Source organism: Ammospiza caudacuta, chromosome 10 (assembly GCF_027887145.1).
Source record: "Ammospiza caudacuta isolate bAmmCau1 chromosome 10, bAmmCau1.pri, whole genome shotgun sequence".
NCBI classification, from domain to species: Eukaryota; Metazoa; Chordata; class Aves; order Passeriformes; family Passerellidae; genus Ammospiza; species Ammospiza caudacuta.
The window spans coordinates 20,807,250-20,823,938 of NC_080602.1; the positions used below are offsets into that span (position 1 = coordinate 20,807,250).

Below are 16,689 nucleotides of genomic sequence, written 5' to 3' on the forward strand. Positions count from 1 at the left end.
CCCAAAATGCTGGAGGGAGGTGTGGTGGAGTCTCCTGTGGTGTCCCCATGCTGGGAGTGATGGGACTGTGCCAGACCCTTCCTGGGGATGGAGGAGATGCTCCAGGCATGGAGGGGTTCAGGGGGTTCAGGAGCAGGGAGGGGTGAAGGGCAATGTAGAGGACTTGGGGATGGTTGGATGGGGTTTGCAGAGTACTGGGATGAGGTGGCTGGGCTGGAGGAGGGTGCAGGATGGGTCTAGGGGAGTACAGGATGGCAGCAGAGGGGGCATGGTGGGTGCAGGATGGGTGAAGGCAGTGCTGGAGGTGCAGGGGGTGCAGTGTGGGTGCAGGGGAGGCAGGATGGGTTCTGGGGTGCAGAGGGATCAGGGTGGGTGGTGGGGCTCAGGAGAGATGCAGGATGGGTTCTGGGGTGGAAAATGGATGCTGGGGATCCAGGAGGGGTGCTGGGGTACAGAGTAGGTGCAGGATGGGTTCTGGGGTGCTGGGGTGGGAGGGTGGGTGGTGGGGGTTCAGGATGGGTTCAGGATGGGTGCAGGATGGGTTTTGGGGTGCTGTGGTCCAGGATGGGTTTTGAGATGCTGTGGCTCAGGGTGGACGCAGGATGGGTTTTGGGGTGCAGAGGGGTCAGGGTGGGTGCAGGATGGGTTTTGGGGTTCAGGATGGATGCAGGATGAGTTTTAGGGCGCTGTGGCTCAGGATAGGCGGCGGGTGCCCGGTGCAGGGTCCTCCCCGCCGCCAGGGGACGCTCCAGGCCGCTGGCGGCACTCTGGCCCGGCAGGCCCCCTCTCTCTGGTGCGGGGACCGGAAGCGGAAGTGCGGTGCCGCCCCCCGCTGCTGTGCCGTGGCGGAAAGATGGCGGCGGCCATGGCATGAACGGGACCCGGCGCGGCCCCAGCGGTGAGCGCGGCCGACACCTCTCCCCGGTCCCATACCGGCGCGGAGACCACCGCGGCCCCCAGTCCCCCGTGTCCCTTTACCCCTCGGGCCGGCGGGAGATCCCCAATACCCCTGGCGGGGGGGCCCTCAGCTGCCCCCGGGCTTCCCTGGAGCTCAGTCCCTCCTCAGCCCAGGGGACCGGAGCTCCTCGCTTCACTCTCGGCAGGTGGGCCCGGACACATCGCGGGTGATCCTTCCTGTGCCCCTTCGCCCCCAGCTTCCTCCGTTCTTCCCAAGCTGTGCCCTGTGCCTGCTGCTTGTCATGTCTGCATTTATCCCTGGCTTCCTGGTCTCCCTTCCCGGTGTATGGAGGCTCCCGCTATTCCTGTGGTGTCCAGCTGTGCCTGTGCCCTTTCCTGGCTCCCTCCTTGTTCCCCGTTGTGTCTGTTCAGCAGGCAGGACTGCCTTGGAGGCATCTCTGGACTGTTTTCCTGGTGCCTCGCACTGAGATCTTTCTCCCAGTCCCTCCCCTGCTCGCCGTGTCCCTCCTGTGTTATTCCCCCCGTCCCTCTGTCCTGTTTTACGAACCCCCTCTGTTGGGTGCTGTGGGTCCATGGGTTCCCCGTTCCCTGAATTCTATGCCGGTCCCAGGGCACGTGTGCTGTCCCCGCAGGATGAAGATGAAGATGAAGTAGAGCTCTGACCATGGACCATGAGGCGCCCACCATCAGGCCCCGGCGCATCCAGAACCAGAACGTCATCCACCGCCTGGAGCGGCGCCGCATCAGCTCGGGCAAGGCGGGCACCCACTGGCACCAGGTGCGCATCTTCCACCAGAACGTCTTCCCCAACTTCACCGTGGTCAACGTGGAGAAGCCGCCCTGCTTCCTGCGCAAGTTCTCCCCCGACGGCCGCTACTTCATCGCCTTCTCCTCGGACCAGACCTCGCTGGAGATCTACGAGTACCAGGGCTGCCAGGCGGCCGAGGACCTGCTGCAGGGCTACGAGGGGGAGATCCTGGCCAACGGCAACGACCAGAGGTCCGTCAACATCCGCGGGCGGCTCTTCGAGCGCTTCTTCGTGCTGCTGCACATCACCAACGTGGCCTCCAACGGGGAGCACCTGAACCGCGAGTGCAGCCTGTTCACGGACGACTGCCGCTACGTGATCGTGGGCTCGGCCGCCTACCTGCCCGAGGAGCCGCACCCGCCCTTCTTCGAGGTGTACCGCAACAGCGAGTCCGTGACGCCCAACCCGCGCTCCCCGCTCGAGGACTACTCCCTGCACATCATCGACCTGCACACGGGCCGGCTGTGCGACACGCGCGCCTTCAAGTGCGACAAGGTCATCCTGTCGCACAACCAGGGGCTCTACCTGTACAAGAACATCCTGGCCATCCTCTCCGTGCAGCAGCAGACCATCCACGTCTTCCAGGTGACGCCCGAGGGGACGTTCATCGACGTGAGGACCATCGGCCGCTTCTGCTACGAGGATGATCTGCTGACCCTGTCGGCCGTGTACCCCGAGGTGCAGCGGGACACGCAGACGGGAATGGCCAACCCCTACAAGGAGCCCTTCATCAACTCCCTGAAGCACAGGCTGCTGGTGTACCTGTGGAGAAGGGCCGAGCAGGATGGGAGTGCTATAGCAAAGAGAAGGTTCTTCCAGTACTTTGACCAGCTGAGGCAGCTCCGCATGTGGAAGATGCAGCTCTTGGATGAGAACCATCTGTTTATCAAATACACCAGTGAGGACGTGGTCACGCTGCGGGTGACAGATCCTTCCCAGGTACAGAATCACGCAGTGGTTTGGGGTTGGAAGGGGCCTTAAACATCATCTAATTCCCACTGCCTTGCTAGGGGTCCACTAGACCATGTGGCTCAGATACTGCCTCCCTCTTCGGGCTTCTCATTGCTTTGGGACAAGTGCTCAAGCATTACAATGCTGTGAGCTGTTCCTTAATGAGTCTGCAAATGTTATTTAGGATGCCTAGTACCTTTTTGAGTCTTTTTTGATGCCTCTGATATTGAATAACTTCTGTATCTTCTGTTTTCTTAATTTCTGCCTCCCTCTTCAGGCTGCTCTTTGCTTTGGGACAAGTGCTCAAGCATTACAATGCTGTGAGCTGTTCCTTAATGAGCCTGCAAAGGTTATTTAGGATCCCTAGTACCTGAGTCTTTTTTAATGCCTCTGGTGTTGAATAACTTCTGTATCTTCTGTTTTCTTAATTTCTTTGCTTCCTTCCTTCTCACCTGCAAAATGAGAAAGATCTGATGTGTTACCAAGTTCCTTTCTCCAAGGATTGTTCCCATGCTCACAGATGCTCAATCCTCTTTCCTTCCCCAAATCCCCAAATGAATTTAATTTTAGGTGATATTTTATATACTCCATTTATATTGTAGAGGTAGTCTCTCCTTTTTCTCATGTATCTTCAAGCATGTTTTTCAAATATAATAGTCTTCATTTTCCCTGGTACAATTACCATTTCTGTTCTGCCTACGTACTTAGTCTTTCAAGCTCCAGTAAGAGGTAGTATTTATGATCTCTCCAAATTGGAGTAGCAGCTTTTAGATCAGGCTAATGGGCCAATTGCTTCTCTTTTCAATTTATTACTAAAGAAGTGGAATTAGAGCAAATGTAGCTCAGTCAGTGCTGGGTCCCTCCAGATGTTTCACAACCCTGCATGTTGATCATCTCTTTTTACTGCTTTTAGAGTGGTTGGTCACGTTTTGAGCCCTGTGAAACTAAGGGATTTTATTTAGCTAATTTTTATTCCTTTAATCAGCTTGGTTTTATTCTGTTGAAAGTATTTAGCAAGAATTTGTGATAAATCTCCAATGCAGCATGAGGTCTGGTTGTTCCCCAGAGGTTTGTTTTCTCTCATACATTTCTCTTCCCCACATCTTTGCCAGGACTTCGGTCCTAGAAGAAATAAACAGTAGCTCTTCGTGTGTTGCCTTTGTCTGGTTATTCCTGGGAGATGTCTCTGTTTTGTTTTGTTTTATTTTCCTTTTCTGTGGTGTTTGTTTGGGGGAGTTGCTTTGGGTAAGGCTTTATCTAATCCATGTTGCCCATTGGTGTAAAGCTGAATGTCTGTCTCAGAAATACGAAGGCTCTGTGGAAGTGCCCTGCAGGGTTCTGCTCGTTGCTGGTGTCTGGAATGAGCTCCTGGCCCTGATGTAAATGTTTGTGGCTGACTCAGCTCTGCACTCTGCTGTGGTTAGTAGGGTTTAGTGCCTGGTTTGCTGCAGGGAGCTCTCCACTCTCTTCACCCCAGGGTTACTTTAAGATGCAGTTTGTGGTTTGTTTGCAGTGTGCCTCAGGCGCTGGGTTTGGTGCTGGGGGAAGAAAAGTGCCTCATTTCTCACTTCTTTCAGAGATAAGATGTGGAGCAGTCTCCACAGACCTGTCTGAAGGTAGGCATTGTGTTAGGGCTTCCTGAGTAAAACTTGGCTCACAAAATAACTACAGCTCCCATTTTTCTTCAGTCTGTCAGACAAGGAGCACAAGGTTTCATCCAATTTCAGGATCCTTTCTCCCCTCTGGCTTCTCTGCCAAGAAGGTTGAGGAGTTGCTGTTCATGGTTGTGGGTTGTGTGGTTTTTGTCTGGGTCTGCACTGTCCTTTGAGATCTTTAAGAGTGTGCTCTGCATAGGTAGCTTGGGGGTTTGTTGCTGTTGTAGGCTTGTGTTGGTAGGCTTGTCAGCATTGCTGTGTGGTTTTTGTGGCACTCAGCTGCTGCCTCCCATGCTGTGATGATGTTTTGGTGGTGTTACAGGTGCTGCAAAAGCAGTGAGGGTTTCCCTGCTCAGGGACATCCTGTAGATGTGTCTCTATGTTAACCTGGCAAAGAAACTTTAAATAAAAAAGTTGGAGGATACTCCCTGCAGTCTTTAGTGATTAAAATAGTTTTTCCTTCTGCTGTCTTCTCTTATTTTCTCTCTGCTCCAACCCTTTATTTCAGAAGGGCTTCCCTTTCCTCAGGCAGTAGTCTAGTGAGTAACCTCATCCTGTGTGTTTCGTTTGGACATGTGGAGGCTGGATTGTATTATCATAGTTTATTTTGGGGCTGTAAAACAAACAAACCTTGAGATATTTGCAGGTGGGTGGGGTGGGCAGAGTGCCTGCCATCATCCCTGAGCATTGTTTGGGAGCAGGAGGTGAAGCATTTAGGAATTGCCTCTATTGACAGAAGATTTTATCAGATGCCATGGGAATTAGTTCCCTTTGAAGTGGGGACAGGTTCTTACTTTGGGGTGCCAGCACTTTTGTCTCTAATGAAAGCTACTTTTAATGACCAAGAATTAAATATGCCCTTTCCCAATGGAATGGGAATGTCATCTCCCTTTGCTGTAGCTGTACTGACACAATATCACCTTTTTTCCCAATTTCTTGCTCATTCATGCCAGGATTCATTGCCATTGCCAGTCCACAGCATGGTACAAGGGCCATCTTGCAGGAGAATGTCAGCATTAAGAAATCATCAATATCTTTCAGATTTTCATTTCTGTGTTGGCAGGGTATCTGGAGGGCAGAGCTTTTTTTGGGCAGTGATGTAGTGCACAGTAGATAAAAAGGCTCATCTCTGTGTGATGCAGATATTAAGAAGGGGAAGAAACTAATATATCTATGCAGAGGTAAAAATAATTTAAGGTCAGCTAGCATTGGATCTGAAGTAATTTTTTCAGCAGGAATGAAGATTAAATTTGGCACTTGAGTAAGTGTTTTGGGTTTGGTGGAGGACAGAGAAGTAGAGAAAACAATATGGTTTCATCTAGTTCGAGTTGAAAAATTGGAAGCCCATTAAGTTTTCTTAAATAATCACAGCTGAGAGGTGGATAATGGGGTACATGTTGAGGCATTCCAGTAGGAGAATGGATTAGTGTGAGGATGTAGGATTCTCCTGTGCTGTGGAGAAATTTGGATAGGGTCTGTGGTGTGATGTGGGGAGAAGGAAGGGACAGCTTCCCCAGCTGTGCTCTCCTGGATAACCTCTGCCTCTCTCGCCAGCCCTCGTTCTTCGTCGTGTACAACATGGTGACCACGGAGGTCATTGCCGTGTTTGAGAACACATCTGATGAGCTGCTGGAGCTGTTTGAGAACTTCTGTGACCTCTTCAGGAATGCCACCCTGCACAGTGAGGCTGTCCAGTTCCCCTGCTCAGCTTCCAGCAACAACTTTGCGAGGCAGATCCAGCGCCGGTGAGCCATTCGGAGCATGCTTTATTCCGTATAGACACTCGCTCAGCCCCGTCTGCTGAAGGCCAGTATCAAATACCAACCCTGAGAAAACCAGTTCCTTTGGCCCCCTTTGCCAGGTGGACTATACATGGTTCATTCTTGCAGCCTGATGCATCTGATTTTATATTCCACAGCATTTACCTTGTTAGGGGAAGGAGCAAAGCAGTTGCAAACTACTGCTTAGAAGAAAGGAAGGGAATTTTGAGAGAAAGATGTTTCTGTCTCTCCTTGAGCAGTAACTCTTTTGGAGGTTATTAAAGTGTTACTGCCCAGTAACTTTGGTCCCTGAAGATAGGATTTGTCAAGATGCTGGCATGATCCAGTTGTGTGTATTTTGCCAAGTGACATTCTCTGAATTTAGCATGTACCAAACTGTTTTCTGTAGCATTTCCTCAACATCAGTCACCAGCTCGTGGTTATCATCACTGTACTAGGAGAAGGGAAACTCATCTGCTTAGATCTGTTGTGAAAGCTGAACAAAATACCAAAATAACCTGGGTTTCTAGAATATGCCTTAACAGTCAGATGTGGTTTTAATGAGGCAGAGTGTGTTATTTCTCTAGGAAAATTTTGTTGTGACTCAGGTGTTTTTTTCTTCCAGTGGCTTGTTTCTCATAATCCAAAGTACTTGCCATCCACTTATGGGCATCAAGCTTCTGTTGACTTTAGGCTGATGTCACATAAGTATGACGAAATTGACTATGTCTGTAACTTTCTTGAGAAACCTGTCAGGAAATCCATAATGCTTAATGTGAGAGACAATGAGAGGACTCACTGAAGACTCACGAAGAACAACTTCAGCCTTTTGTTAGAGTAGATAGGAGAGTATTTTCCGCCCGTTGCTACAAGGGCCTGTAACAGGAGTGTTGTAAATTCTACAGCAAAGTACCATAGAGCATAGTCCACAGTGAGCTGGCTTCTGGCTGTTTACCTTCCTTATTGTCCCTGCAGATGATCTGACTGTTTTTGTACATGTAAAGTTTCAAATTTTTCTTGGAAAGAGAAATCCAGCCTGTGTTAATTTCTCCACCAGGAAGAACTTTCAGCTCACTGTAGTTTCTGGAGAGCTTTATGCTCCTCATCAAGGTTCTTCTTCATCTAAGGTTTCTCCCTTTATGCATTTAGAACAATGGGTGGAGAGAGGAGGATTGTCAAGTCAACATTAAGGGCTCAACTGTTACTGTGAAAGCCCCCTGGCTTTTGCTCATGCTGTTTCCAGGCTTTGTGGTAAAACTTGGATTGACTGATCAGCTGCTAATCCATCTCTCCCTGTTTCTGATCCTGTTCATTTCCTGTACTGCAGAGCAGCTGGGTCCAGACGTTGTGGGTAGGCACATTCTTCTCCTTCTGTCACTCTGGACATTGTGAGTGAGACAGTAGTGATAAGGGAGGATGAAAAGGTAAGCAGAACTGGTTGATGTTTGAATCACGGTGATACATCTTTGGAAACGAGCCGCTTTAGTTCCTACACCGCAGCTGTTTTCTCTCCCTGGCAGTTTTCCTGCTTGGTTTGTTTAAGATGTGCTGTTCAGCTGTGGCCTTTGTGAAAAGGAGGTGTCTCTTGCTTTGCTGCAGGTTCAAGGACACGATTGTGAACGCCAAGTACGGAGGGCACACGGAGGCCGTGCGGCGCCTGCTGGGGCAGCTCCCCATCAGCGCCCAGTCCTACAGCGGCAGCCCCTACCTCGACCTGTCCCTCTTCAGCTATGATGACAAGTGGGTGTCAGTCATGGAGCGGCCCAAGACCTGTGGTGATCACCCCATAAGGTAGGGGGAGCTGTATGTGAGGAGAGAGTCACTGTAAATCACCTCTGCCTTGTGGCATCAAGCGTGCAGAATAGGGAATAGATGGAAGCCTTTCTCTTAGGAAATCCTTTCACCAGGGGATTTATTTCACAAAACTTGGCCTATCTCCTTTACAGAAATGGGGATGTGTGGGAGGGCTCTTCATGTTTCCTTGCTGAGCTGCTCTGCTCTGGGGAGGGTTTGGGTGGTGAAGTCTCAGCCTTTTCCATATGAATGGTCTTGTTCCTCCTCCTCTTCTTGCAGTGCTGCCGTTGTGTTTGGGTTGCAGAGTGATACAGCTCTGATGTTTGCTTTCCTATGCTGGAAAGATCCTCTCTGAGCATGTGGGTTTAGTTGGCAAGGATTGTCTGGTTTGTCCTGTGAATAAAATAGTATCTGGGCTAGGTGTTACTCAGAAAGCCTGTGGTATTGATTGAGCTGTTTTCAGACTTCCCTTGTTTACTGTTCTCACCATGGGAGCTGTACTCCTTGTCATACTCCCTTCTCTCTGTGATCTGTAGGGAATTTCTGTCTGTAGTAGGAATTTTAGCCAGGTGCCAGGGCCATTCTGTGCCTCTTCTGTCTGAGTCTCCAATGCTGGCAGAGGGAGTAAGTCTGAGCTTGAAAATAAGGAGGTTTGCAATGCTTCTTAAAGAAATATCAGGACTATTTATTTCTTTTTGTTGGCTGCAGCCATGGCTGCAAGAGGAAGTGGTTAAAAAATCCAACGTCTCCTGCTTGACAGGCTCAAAGAGCCTGAGTTACCCAGGCAGAATAGTATTTCTGCTCCTAGTACTGCAGAAGCAAACCTATGCTCTGAAAACAAAGAGAGCCTTCAGTGCCTGAGTGCTTTGTTTAGTGACTGCACACATGTTGGGGGCTCAGGCAGCCTAGGGAGATCATTCTGGACTGCTTCCCAACTTTATTTTCATCAATGCATTCTCAAAAAGTGGTTTCATATCTCCCCTGGCCCTGACTCAGGTGGCGGGGAACTTCTGATTATTCCTGCGCTCTCAATTCCCAAATTATGTATATTTAATTGATTCTTCTGCCTGTATGATTTGGTTTGATCTCCAGCTTCCATGTTATCTGCAAAGAAAGCCTGCCCTTTTCCCCCTTGTCATGCTTGATGTTGGGAAGACTTGCAGGGTGGCAGTTGTCTGCCAGCGCCAACCTGTGCAGGGCTCCCGCGGACAAAAGGCAGCAGAACCGCAGTCATGTGCTGCGGTGGAGTCTTTGTAGTAAACAAAGCCAAGTGCCACCTTCCCTCCCTCCCCTGAGCAAACCAGCGTTTCAGAGCCAGAGCTTTTAAAGCTCAAAGCTGTGCAGAGTCAATTAGGACTTGAATAGAGCCTCGGAGCAGTGGGGCTCCTGGTTTTTTGGAAAGTAAGCAGAAGATGAGGCGCTAACTTTAACCATTCAGTAGCTGAAATAGTGCTGCTGTGGTTCTCACGTGCAAAACAAAGGGATTAATAAAATAATGCCAGCTGCCTGTTGGGGTTAGAGGGCTTGGAAATGAGGGACCACAGGATTTGTAATGTAAGTCCTGTAATTGTCTGGAATGGAAAACCCTTCAGTAGCTAAGGTTGTTATAATCTGTGTGCAGTTTCCTGGCACGATGTGTGAGCTAGGAAAGCTTCCAGACCTTTTCCACATCAATTCAATATTTCTGTGCACTGCGTTCTTTTTTTAGTGCTTGTCTGCATCCCAGAAGGTTCAATTCTGCCTCCTTAAGGGACCAGTGGTTGTTTGCTGTTAGGTGGGAAGGACTTTAGGTTCCCCATCACCACCGTCTTCCAGTCTCTTTTCAGGAGGCCTTAAGAGATATTCAATGGGTGAAATGATGGCACTTGAGGGAAGAGGCTCTAACACAGCTCTACCTATAGCAGGGGGTCCCTAAAATCCATCTAGATGGCTAATAAGGAGCCATTTAACCAAAGAATTGGTCTGCAGATAAATCTTCCATTTTCCTACAGTTTGAAAAGGCTGGTCTTGCTGTTTCTGTTGACATACAATTTTATATTGCAGTGCCTAATTTATCCCCAGAATGAGAGCCCATGGAAATGGCCTCTGATTGCAGAGCGCTTTTAAAAATACATTTAAAAAATACCAAACTGAGCACATCTTTTAAGATTACAGGGAGCTTCATCTTGAGTAGTAAATTGTTGTGAATTGGGGGAGAGAGGAACAGATGGGGGACTGTGCTTTATTTAAAGAATGACCCTCTGCATACCCAGCCTTGTGTAGGAGGAAAAGGGCTTTTTGAAATGCCAAATACCAAGATTGTGACTCTCTTACTGGGTTCTTGTGTGCAATTTTCAGGCAGGGCTGGCTGGCACTTTGATTCAGAGGAAGGGAGAGGAGAGTGGCCCTCCAGGAAGAACATGAGGTTCTCAATAGGCTGTGTTGTTAAAATGTGGAGTATGTCTGCTCCTGAAACAGCATCGCTGGTATCTGTCATCATCCATTCTTCCAGGCTGAGAGCTGAGTGCATCGTGTTGCTGGCGGGGGGGAGATGTGCTCAGACATTAAAAGCATTCTTGGAGTTAAAATCGGAGGAAAATGCAAAATACCCGCATGCACTAAGTGTTGGTGGAAAAGAAAACAGCTGGGAGGCATAATGGCAATTCTGTGCCTGAAGTTGGAAGAGGTCTAATGAAAATGGTGTGACAAACAGAGACCTTCAGGGGAAGGACTTGAGTTAGAGCCCAGCTACTTGGTGAAGGTACCACATCCAGCATCCTCCACCACTACATCCCAGAAGCCTTCTCCAAAATCTTGGGGAGGGTTGGATCCCCACAGAGAGTCCTGTGTTCTGACAGCAGCAGTGGACAGTGGTGTTATCTGGGCTTATGTCAGTTACACAGAGTGTGCAGGGGAGGGTCAAGAAGCAAAGACTCTGGATTCACCTGTCTTTTCAGAGCTGTTTGTCTCATCCCCCTGAAAATGTTCCCTCTGTGCTGGAGCTGTGTTCCAGAGCTCACCTGGAGAGCATATGTGCTTGACCCACAGGCAGGAGATGCATATGTGCTTGATCCACAGGCAGGTGTGTGGGTGACAGCAGCAGGTCATAAAGTTTTCCTTGACCTCTGTCCTTGCAGTAGTTATTGAATCCGATTCATCAGGTCCCTCCTGCACAGCCTGTCTCATTAATGCTTTATTGGTGGCAATCTAAAAGGAATTGCAAAACCTTGCTTGAGCTATACACTACAACATGGCGCCCTTGAGCAGGATTGCAGCGACTTCCTTCACTGAACAGGCACAAGGACAGCAGTGTAAAGCCTTCACTGGCAGTACCACGGGGAGGAAAGGGTGGTCTGACACTCTGAAGGGCATTGCTAAGGGAAGGGAGTTCAGTTCTGTACAGTGTATCTGCCTGGGGGATCAAGGGAGCAGCTTGCATTAAGAGAGGATGGAGAGCCAGCACAGGTGGGGCCCGAACCAAACTGACTCTCTCTTGTGAAGTCAGCTTTGTCCACCAAAGTGACAGGCAGAGTTCTCTCATTGCTAATAATAAATCAGAAGTGATGTTTTTCTAGACAGTGGAAAACAACTGCCCTGAGAGGGACTTCCCTGCGAAGCCAAGAGCCAGGCACCCAGCTAAGGACCTTCTGCTCCTCAGGGAGCACCAGCGCTCCGACTTGTCTCTGCATGCAAAGAGCCCAGATGGCAAAGTCAATAGCGGGGAACAGCCCTAATTGACTTTCTCTTGCTTTCAGATTTTACGCCCGTGACTCTGGCCTGCTGAAGTTCGAGATCCAGGCGGGGCTCCTGGGGCGCCCCATCAATCACACGGTGCGGCGCCTGGTGGCCTTCACCTTCCACCCCTTCGAGCCCTTTGCCATCTCGGTGCAGCGCACCAACGCCGAGTACGTGGTCAACTTCCACATGAGGCACAGCTGCACCTAGAGGGACTCAGGGTGCTCTCCTTGCTGCTGGGCCTCTGCCACTGGTGCACCAAAGGCAGGCACTCACACCTTCTGGGAAACCAAACCATCGCTCATGGAAAGAAACCTCAACTGGGAGCTCCCACCAGGGCTCTCAGCCGTGGATCAGCTGATGCACCCCAGTTATGGGAGTGGGGGGGCTTCTTCTGACCCTCTTTGTGCTGCAGAGATCCCCCCGCTGTCCTTCCCTGCTCCTGTTGATGAACAAAGTGTAGCTGAGGTTCCTTTCCTCTGTTTTCTGTCCTGCTGTGGGTCTTATGATGGCAGAGATGGAGCTTTGCATCACACTTGTGGAGCACGCCCTTCTGCACTGGTGCTCTCCTATCGTGTTAGACAGGTGACCTGTCACAGAGGGAAGGGATGGGAGCCATGGGGAGGGCTTGGATACAGCTACCCCTGTTTGTATCTTCAGAATTGCTTGGGAAATGAGATCCTGCTCTCATCCACACAATCTGCTCATGTCATTTTAATATGCAAGAGGTCAGGAAAAAAAAGGTGTGAGAAATCACTACAGTTGAAAGACATGAGGTGTGTTCCTGACCCTTATACAAGTCACTTAATCTTTGTGCCTTAGTAAAAGCTCCTAAGTGAGAGATAGTGTTACACCAGCAGGCCAGGGCAGCTGGTTCTGTCTGCAAAGCATGAGAAAGTGGGTGCAAGAGGAAGATGGGTGTCTGGGAAGGGTGTGGGGAGCAACAGCAGCTCCTTGGTCATGTCAGAAGGACTCTTCTGCAGCATGGGGGTTAATCCTCATGGCCATCTGCAAGTTCTGCTGCTGAGAAGAGGGACACCCAGCTGCTGGCACCATCCTGTGTGTTGGGAGTACCAGCATAGAAAATGAGTGGGGTTTTCCCAGGAAGAAGGATGGAGACCTGAATTCATGTTCACTGCTGTGGGTGGGCAGTGTGGAGATTAACTTGTTGACTTAAGGTTGCTTACCTCTGTCTGGTTGATACACTGTTCTCTGTGAGAATCCAGATGCTGTTTCCAGGCTTCAGAGCACAGCTGGCCAGTGTGGCAGTGTTGGCTGGACCATGGCAGTGTTTGTGCTGCTGATAAATTAAGCTCCTGTGTGTAATTACCTGCCACTGTGGGCTGGTGAGGATGCTGGCCTACCCTTGTCTCTTAAAAATGGAGTTTTTGGTTGTAGGCCAGCATTTGGGGGGTTTTTACATGAGGGTTGGTTTATGACTGCTGCCAGGCAGCACAACCATCCCAGCATCACCATGTGCTCCATCAGAAGCTGGAGCCTGTTCTTGTCCCATTCCTTTAGGAGGTACAGTGGGGACAATAGAAAATTGGTGCTAATACACAGGAGACCCTCTCCGTTAAAGGACCCTGTGGGTGTCTCAATTGGACCAAAATGAGCTGTGGGCGATGTGTTGTGGCCACATGCCTGTGAAGAGGAGTGTTGGAGTCATGCATTAATTTTTGCTGGTGATGCACTGGAGAAGAGCTGTGTGGGTGCCCGCTCATGGTATAAGTGGTGGGCCTCAAAGTTAAGGGTGTCCCGAGGTCCTTGAATCAGCCTTCGCTCTCTGCCTCTCACTGTACTTCTCTCCTGGCCTTGCTAAACATTATTTCTAGGCAAGACATTGCATTTCACTGCTCTTTTCCTGGTGTTTGCACTGTTGGTGTCTCAGGTCTGTCAGGAGTGCCGGCGGGTCAGGAGACTGCTAACAGAGGAGGTGTCAGTGCTTTAGCTGCAGGTTCCTCTCATCTAATGACACTATTTGTCAAGGTTTTAGGGTTTTATCCTGTGATCTATTTCTCAAACATTCAATTAAAGCTCCAAGTGGAGAATGGTTTGCACACTGTAGATCATGGATTTGCCTCCCTCTGCACCACTCTCACAGCTGTTCGCACTTCAGTGTGAGACTTTTTTCCCCCCTAAGCTTCCAGCTGCTCCATCTGAGACTCTGTTTACTCCTTGGTGTCACAACCTCAGGAAGTCAGTGCTTACTAAATCAGCTGTCAGATCTCCATTGAGACTCTTTTTTCAGTGGCAAAAAATATAAACTTCAGCATTTCTGTAGTAGGGGCTTTTGCCAAATGCAGGCTTCCCTGTGTGAAGCAGAGAGTGTGGCATGGATTGTTGGACTTGGGGCTGAGAAAGAGATCTGTTCTTAGCTCTGCTATTAAATTCTGAGGCTGGGGGCAAATCTCTTCCTTCTCCAGCTGGTGTTTTCTTCTCTGTAAATGAGGCCAAAAACATATTTTCAGCTTTTATAAAACACTTAGAGATTCATGGATAAAAAGTGCTGGATAAGTGCTAAGTATTTTCTTATTATGTTTGCAGACAAACTGATCATACTGGGTACTAATTGCCTTGGAGTAGCATAGCAGATCCTGTGGTCTTGGCTGCTGCATTTTATATCAACAACAGAGTTAATTTTGTTACATAAATGTAAAGAAAAGTCTCTCATGCTTGAAATTTTGATGCTTTTATTTAAGAAACAAAAAGTGTGTGTGGTGGGGAGGGTGGGAGAAAAGGGGAGATATTTTCTATCTGATATTTTTCCTAGGTTAGGGCAAAGATTTGTTAGCAACACAAGACAAAACCAGAATAAACAGAATTTGCTTTAAAAGTCTGATTTATTGTCTTTGTCTTCCAAAAATTAGAATGATATAGATGGGAATTCCTTTGCTAAGAAGAGATGGCAGGGCCTTGGACTGTGCAGACATATCCCATGGGAGCTTGCTGCCTCTTCCTGGCACTTAGAGTACAAGTTTCCTTAAGAATGTTCCCCCCTGAGGCATTTCTGTAGTTCCTGCAGATTTCTCAAATTCTTGTCTACATGAACTAATGCTGGGAGAGGAATTCTTGGTTACATTTTTCCCTTTGCATATTATTACTAGCCCAGCTGGTACTCAGGGACTCTCCCTTTATTCCATTTTCAGCATTTATCTAATCTTTTGGACATTTTCTGCATGATCAAGGGATGAAAGCTTGTTGTGGTTTAACCCCAGCTGGCAGCTCAGCCCCACAGAGCCACTTGCTCACTCCCTCAATGGTGAGAAAAGTGAGAAGACTTGTGGGTTGAGATAAACACTGATTAATGGGTAAAGCAAAAGCCACATGCAAGCAAAGCAAAACAAGGAATAAATTCCCACTTTACATGGTCTGGCAGGTGTTTAGCCAAGTCCAGGAAAGCAGGGCTCCATCCTCTGTAGCTGTCCCAGCCAAACCAGCACAAAGCTGAACACACCTTGCTTGGCAGAACAGCCTGGCCGCTGCTTTTGGATTGTGCTGAGGCACTCCGATTTTGGTGTGCTGCTCCCTGCCTCTTTGCAATCTGGCTGAGAACTCTGCAGCATCCCTGTTTGTGTTAGTTCTCCTAACCATCTGCATCTTGAGCATGAAAGTGATTTTCCTTTGAACCTTTCCTCCATTTCTCCGATGCTTTCCTGTGCAGACCTTGAGCACACCAGAAAGCTCTTGAGCCTGTGGCTTTTCAGATAGGCACTAAGTGAGGAGGAGATGCTTGAGCTGGAAACTGTGTTTGACCGGCAGCAAAATCCCATCTTTTGTTACTACTTCTGCTGCCTTTGCTTTAAGAAAATAAAAGTAGTGAAAGCAGGACAGCTGCATTATTTCTTGTATAAAATACATTAGACAGCAAGGCACAGAAATCCCATTAGAATCAAATGTATGGGTAGGTTTAAGATGTGTCCCTACTAAAGACTCCTATCAATTAACCTTCCACTGCTTATGGCCCTGATTTAGCTGCCTGTGTGTACTGAAAGGACCTTCCTTTTGCTCAGGTGCTGCATCTATTAAGCTCTTCCCTTGGTCATTTTGACCCAGCTAGAAGAATCAGATTTCTGATGCTTTAAGAAATCCCTTTGTTTTTCTTCTTTATGATCTGTCTTGCTGCTTTTCTGCCAGCTTTTCCTGCAAGGATCTCTCAGGGCTGTGGGCAGAGAGATGGTGAAGGCATAGCAATGAGATATGTGGCTCTCTCACAGCTGTTGTCCTTCTGGGAGCCTTTATCAGATAGGTACTGATGCTGCAGAGAAAATGGATGTCCTATGGACAATTGAACAGGATTTTTTGGGTTTGCTTCATCCTTGCTATGCAAGTTTCAGAGCCTGTGTCCTTGATGTGCCTGAATCTTGTGCTTTCTTGAATTATTACATGGTTATAAAATAATCCATAAAAAATGGATTATTTTACCAGAAAAAAAATAGTTTTAAACTAGCAATGTGGAAACTGGTATTTCATGGCCAACTGCTGTGTTCTTGTATGTGAGGAGAACTGGAAAGTGACACATTGTCCTTGGTTCCTGCTACTCAGGGCTGTGCTGCAGCATCTGGGTAACATGTGGGTCCTCACTTGACTAATGAGTTTAAGACAGTTATGGAGGAATGTGCTGGGATGCCTCATGGATGCCCAGGGCCCTTAGATAACACTACCAGTGCCCTAGCATTTGCTGCATTCTTCTTTGTCCAGGTATGAATTGGACAACTCCTCCTTTGGAAGAGTTTATTTTTTGTGGATGACAAAACTAGTTTGAGTTCCATCTTTTTAAAGCCAGGAACATGCTATTTCTACTTTCCATGGCTGTCTTCTTCCCTTCTACCCAGCAGCTTTGCAAAATGCCAAATGTAGTCCAGAGCAGCCCTGGCTTTGCCCGGAGGACTCCCTAAGCCCCTTTTTGGCAGTGAATTGTCCCTCTGAAAGCTACTCTCGCACAAGTTCATCCTTCCCTCTGCCAGTATCCTTCCTCTATTCAGGTGTGTTGCAACAGCATCAGGTATGGAGGCAGAAGGGTAGAGAGAGAGTTGGGTGGCTGAGCACTGTCACTGTCCCAGTGTCTGACTGGTGACCCTGGATGGGG

At 48.7% G+C, this 16,689-nt stretch overlaps 1 protein-coding gene across 1 annotated transcript; it reads left to right on the forward strand.

The window, feature by feature from the left end:
• Positions 1 to 861: 861 nt before the first annotated feature.
• DET1 (DET1 partner of COP1 E3 ubiquitin ligase) lies at positions 862 to 14,307 on the forward strand. Its single transcript, XM_058811531.1, has 5 exons — positions 862 to 1,103; positions 1,551 to 2,665; positions 5,887 to 6,077; positions 7,692 to 7,883; positions 11,621 to 14,307. Exons 2-5 carry the CDS (start codon positions 1,583 to 1,585, stop codon positions 11,808 to 11,810), a joined length of 1,656 nt encoding a protein of 551 aa, XP_058667514.1. The 5' UTR covers positions 862 to 1,103; positions 1,551 to 1,582; the 3' UTR covers positions 11,811 to 14,307.
• The last annotated feature ends 2,382 nt before the right edge of the window (positions 14,308 to 16,689 follow it).

Coding starts and splice junctions, on each gene's coding strand:
- DET1 (XM_058811531.1), top strand. CDS start 1,583: ATGGACCATGAGGCGCCCACCATCAGGCCCCGGCGCATCCAGAACCAG. Junction 2,666..5,886: donor GGGTGACAGATCCTTCCCAG/GTACAGAATCAC, acceptor CTCTCTCGCCAG/CCCTCGTTCTTCGTCGTGTA. Junction 6,078..7,691: donor GCGAGGCAGATCCAGCGCCG/GTGAGCCATTCG, acceptor GCTTTGCTGCAG/GTTCAAGGACACGATTGTGA.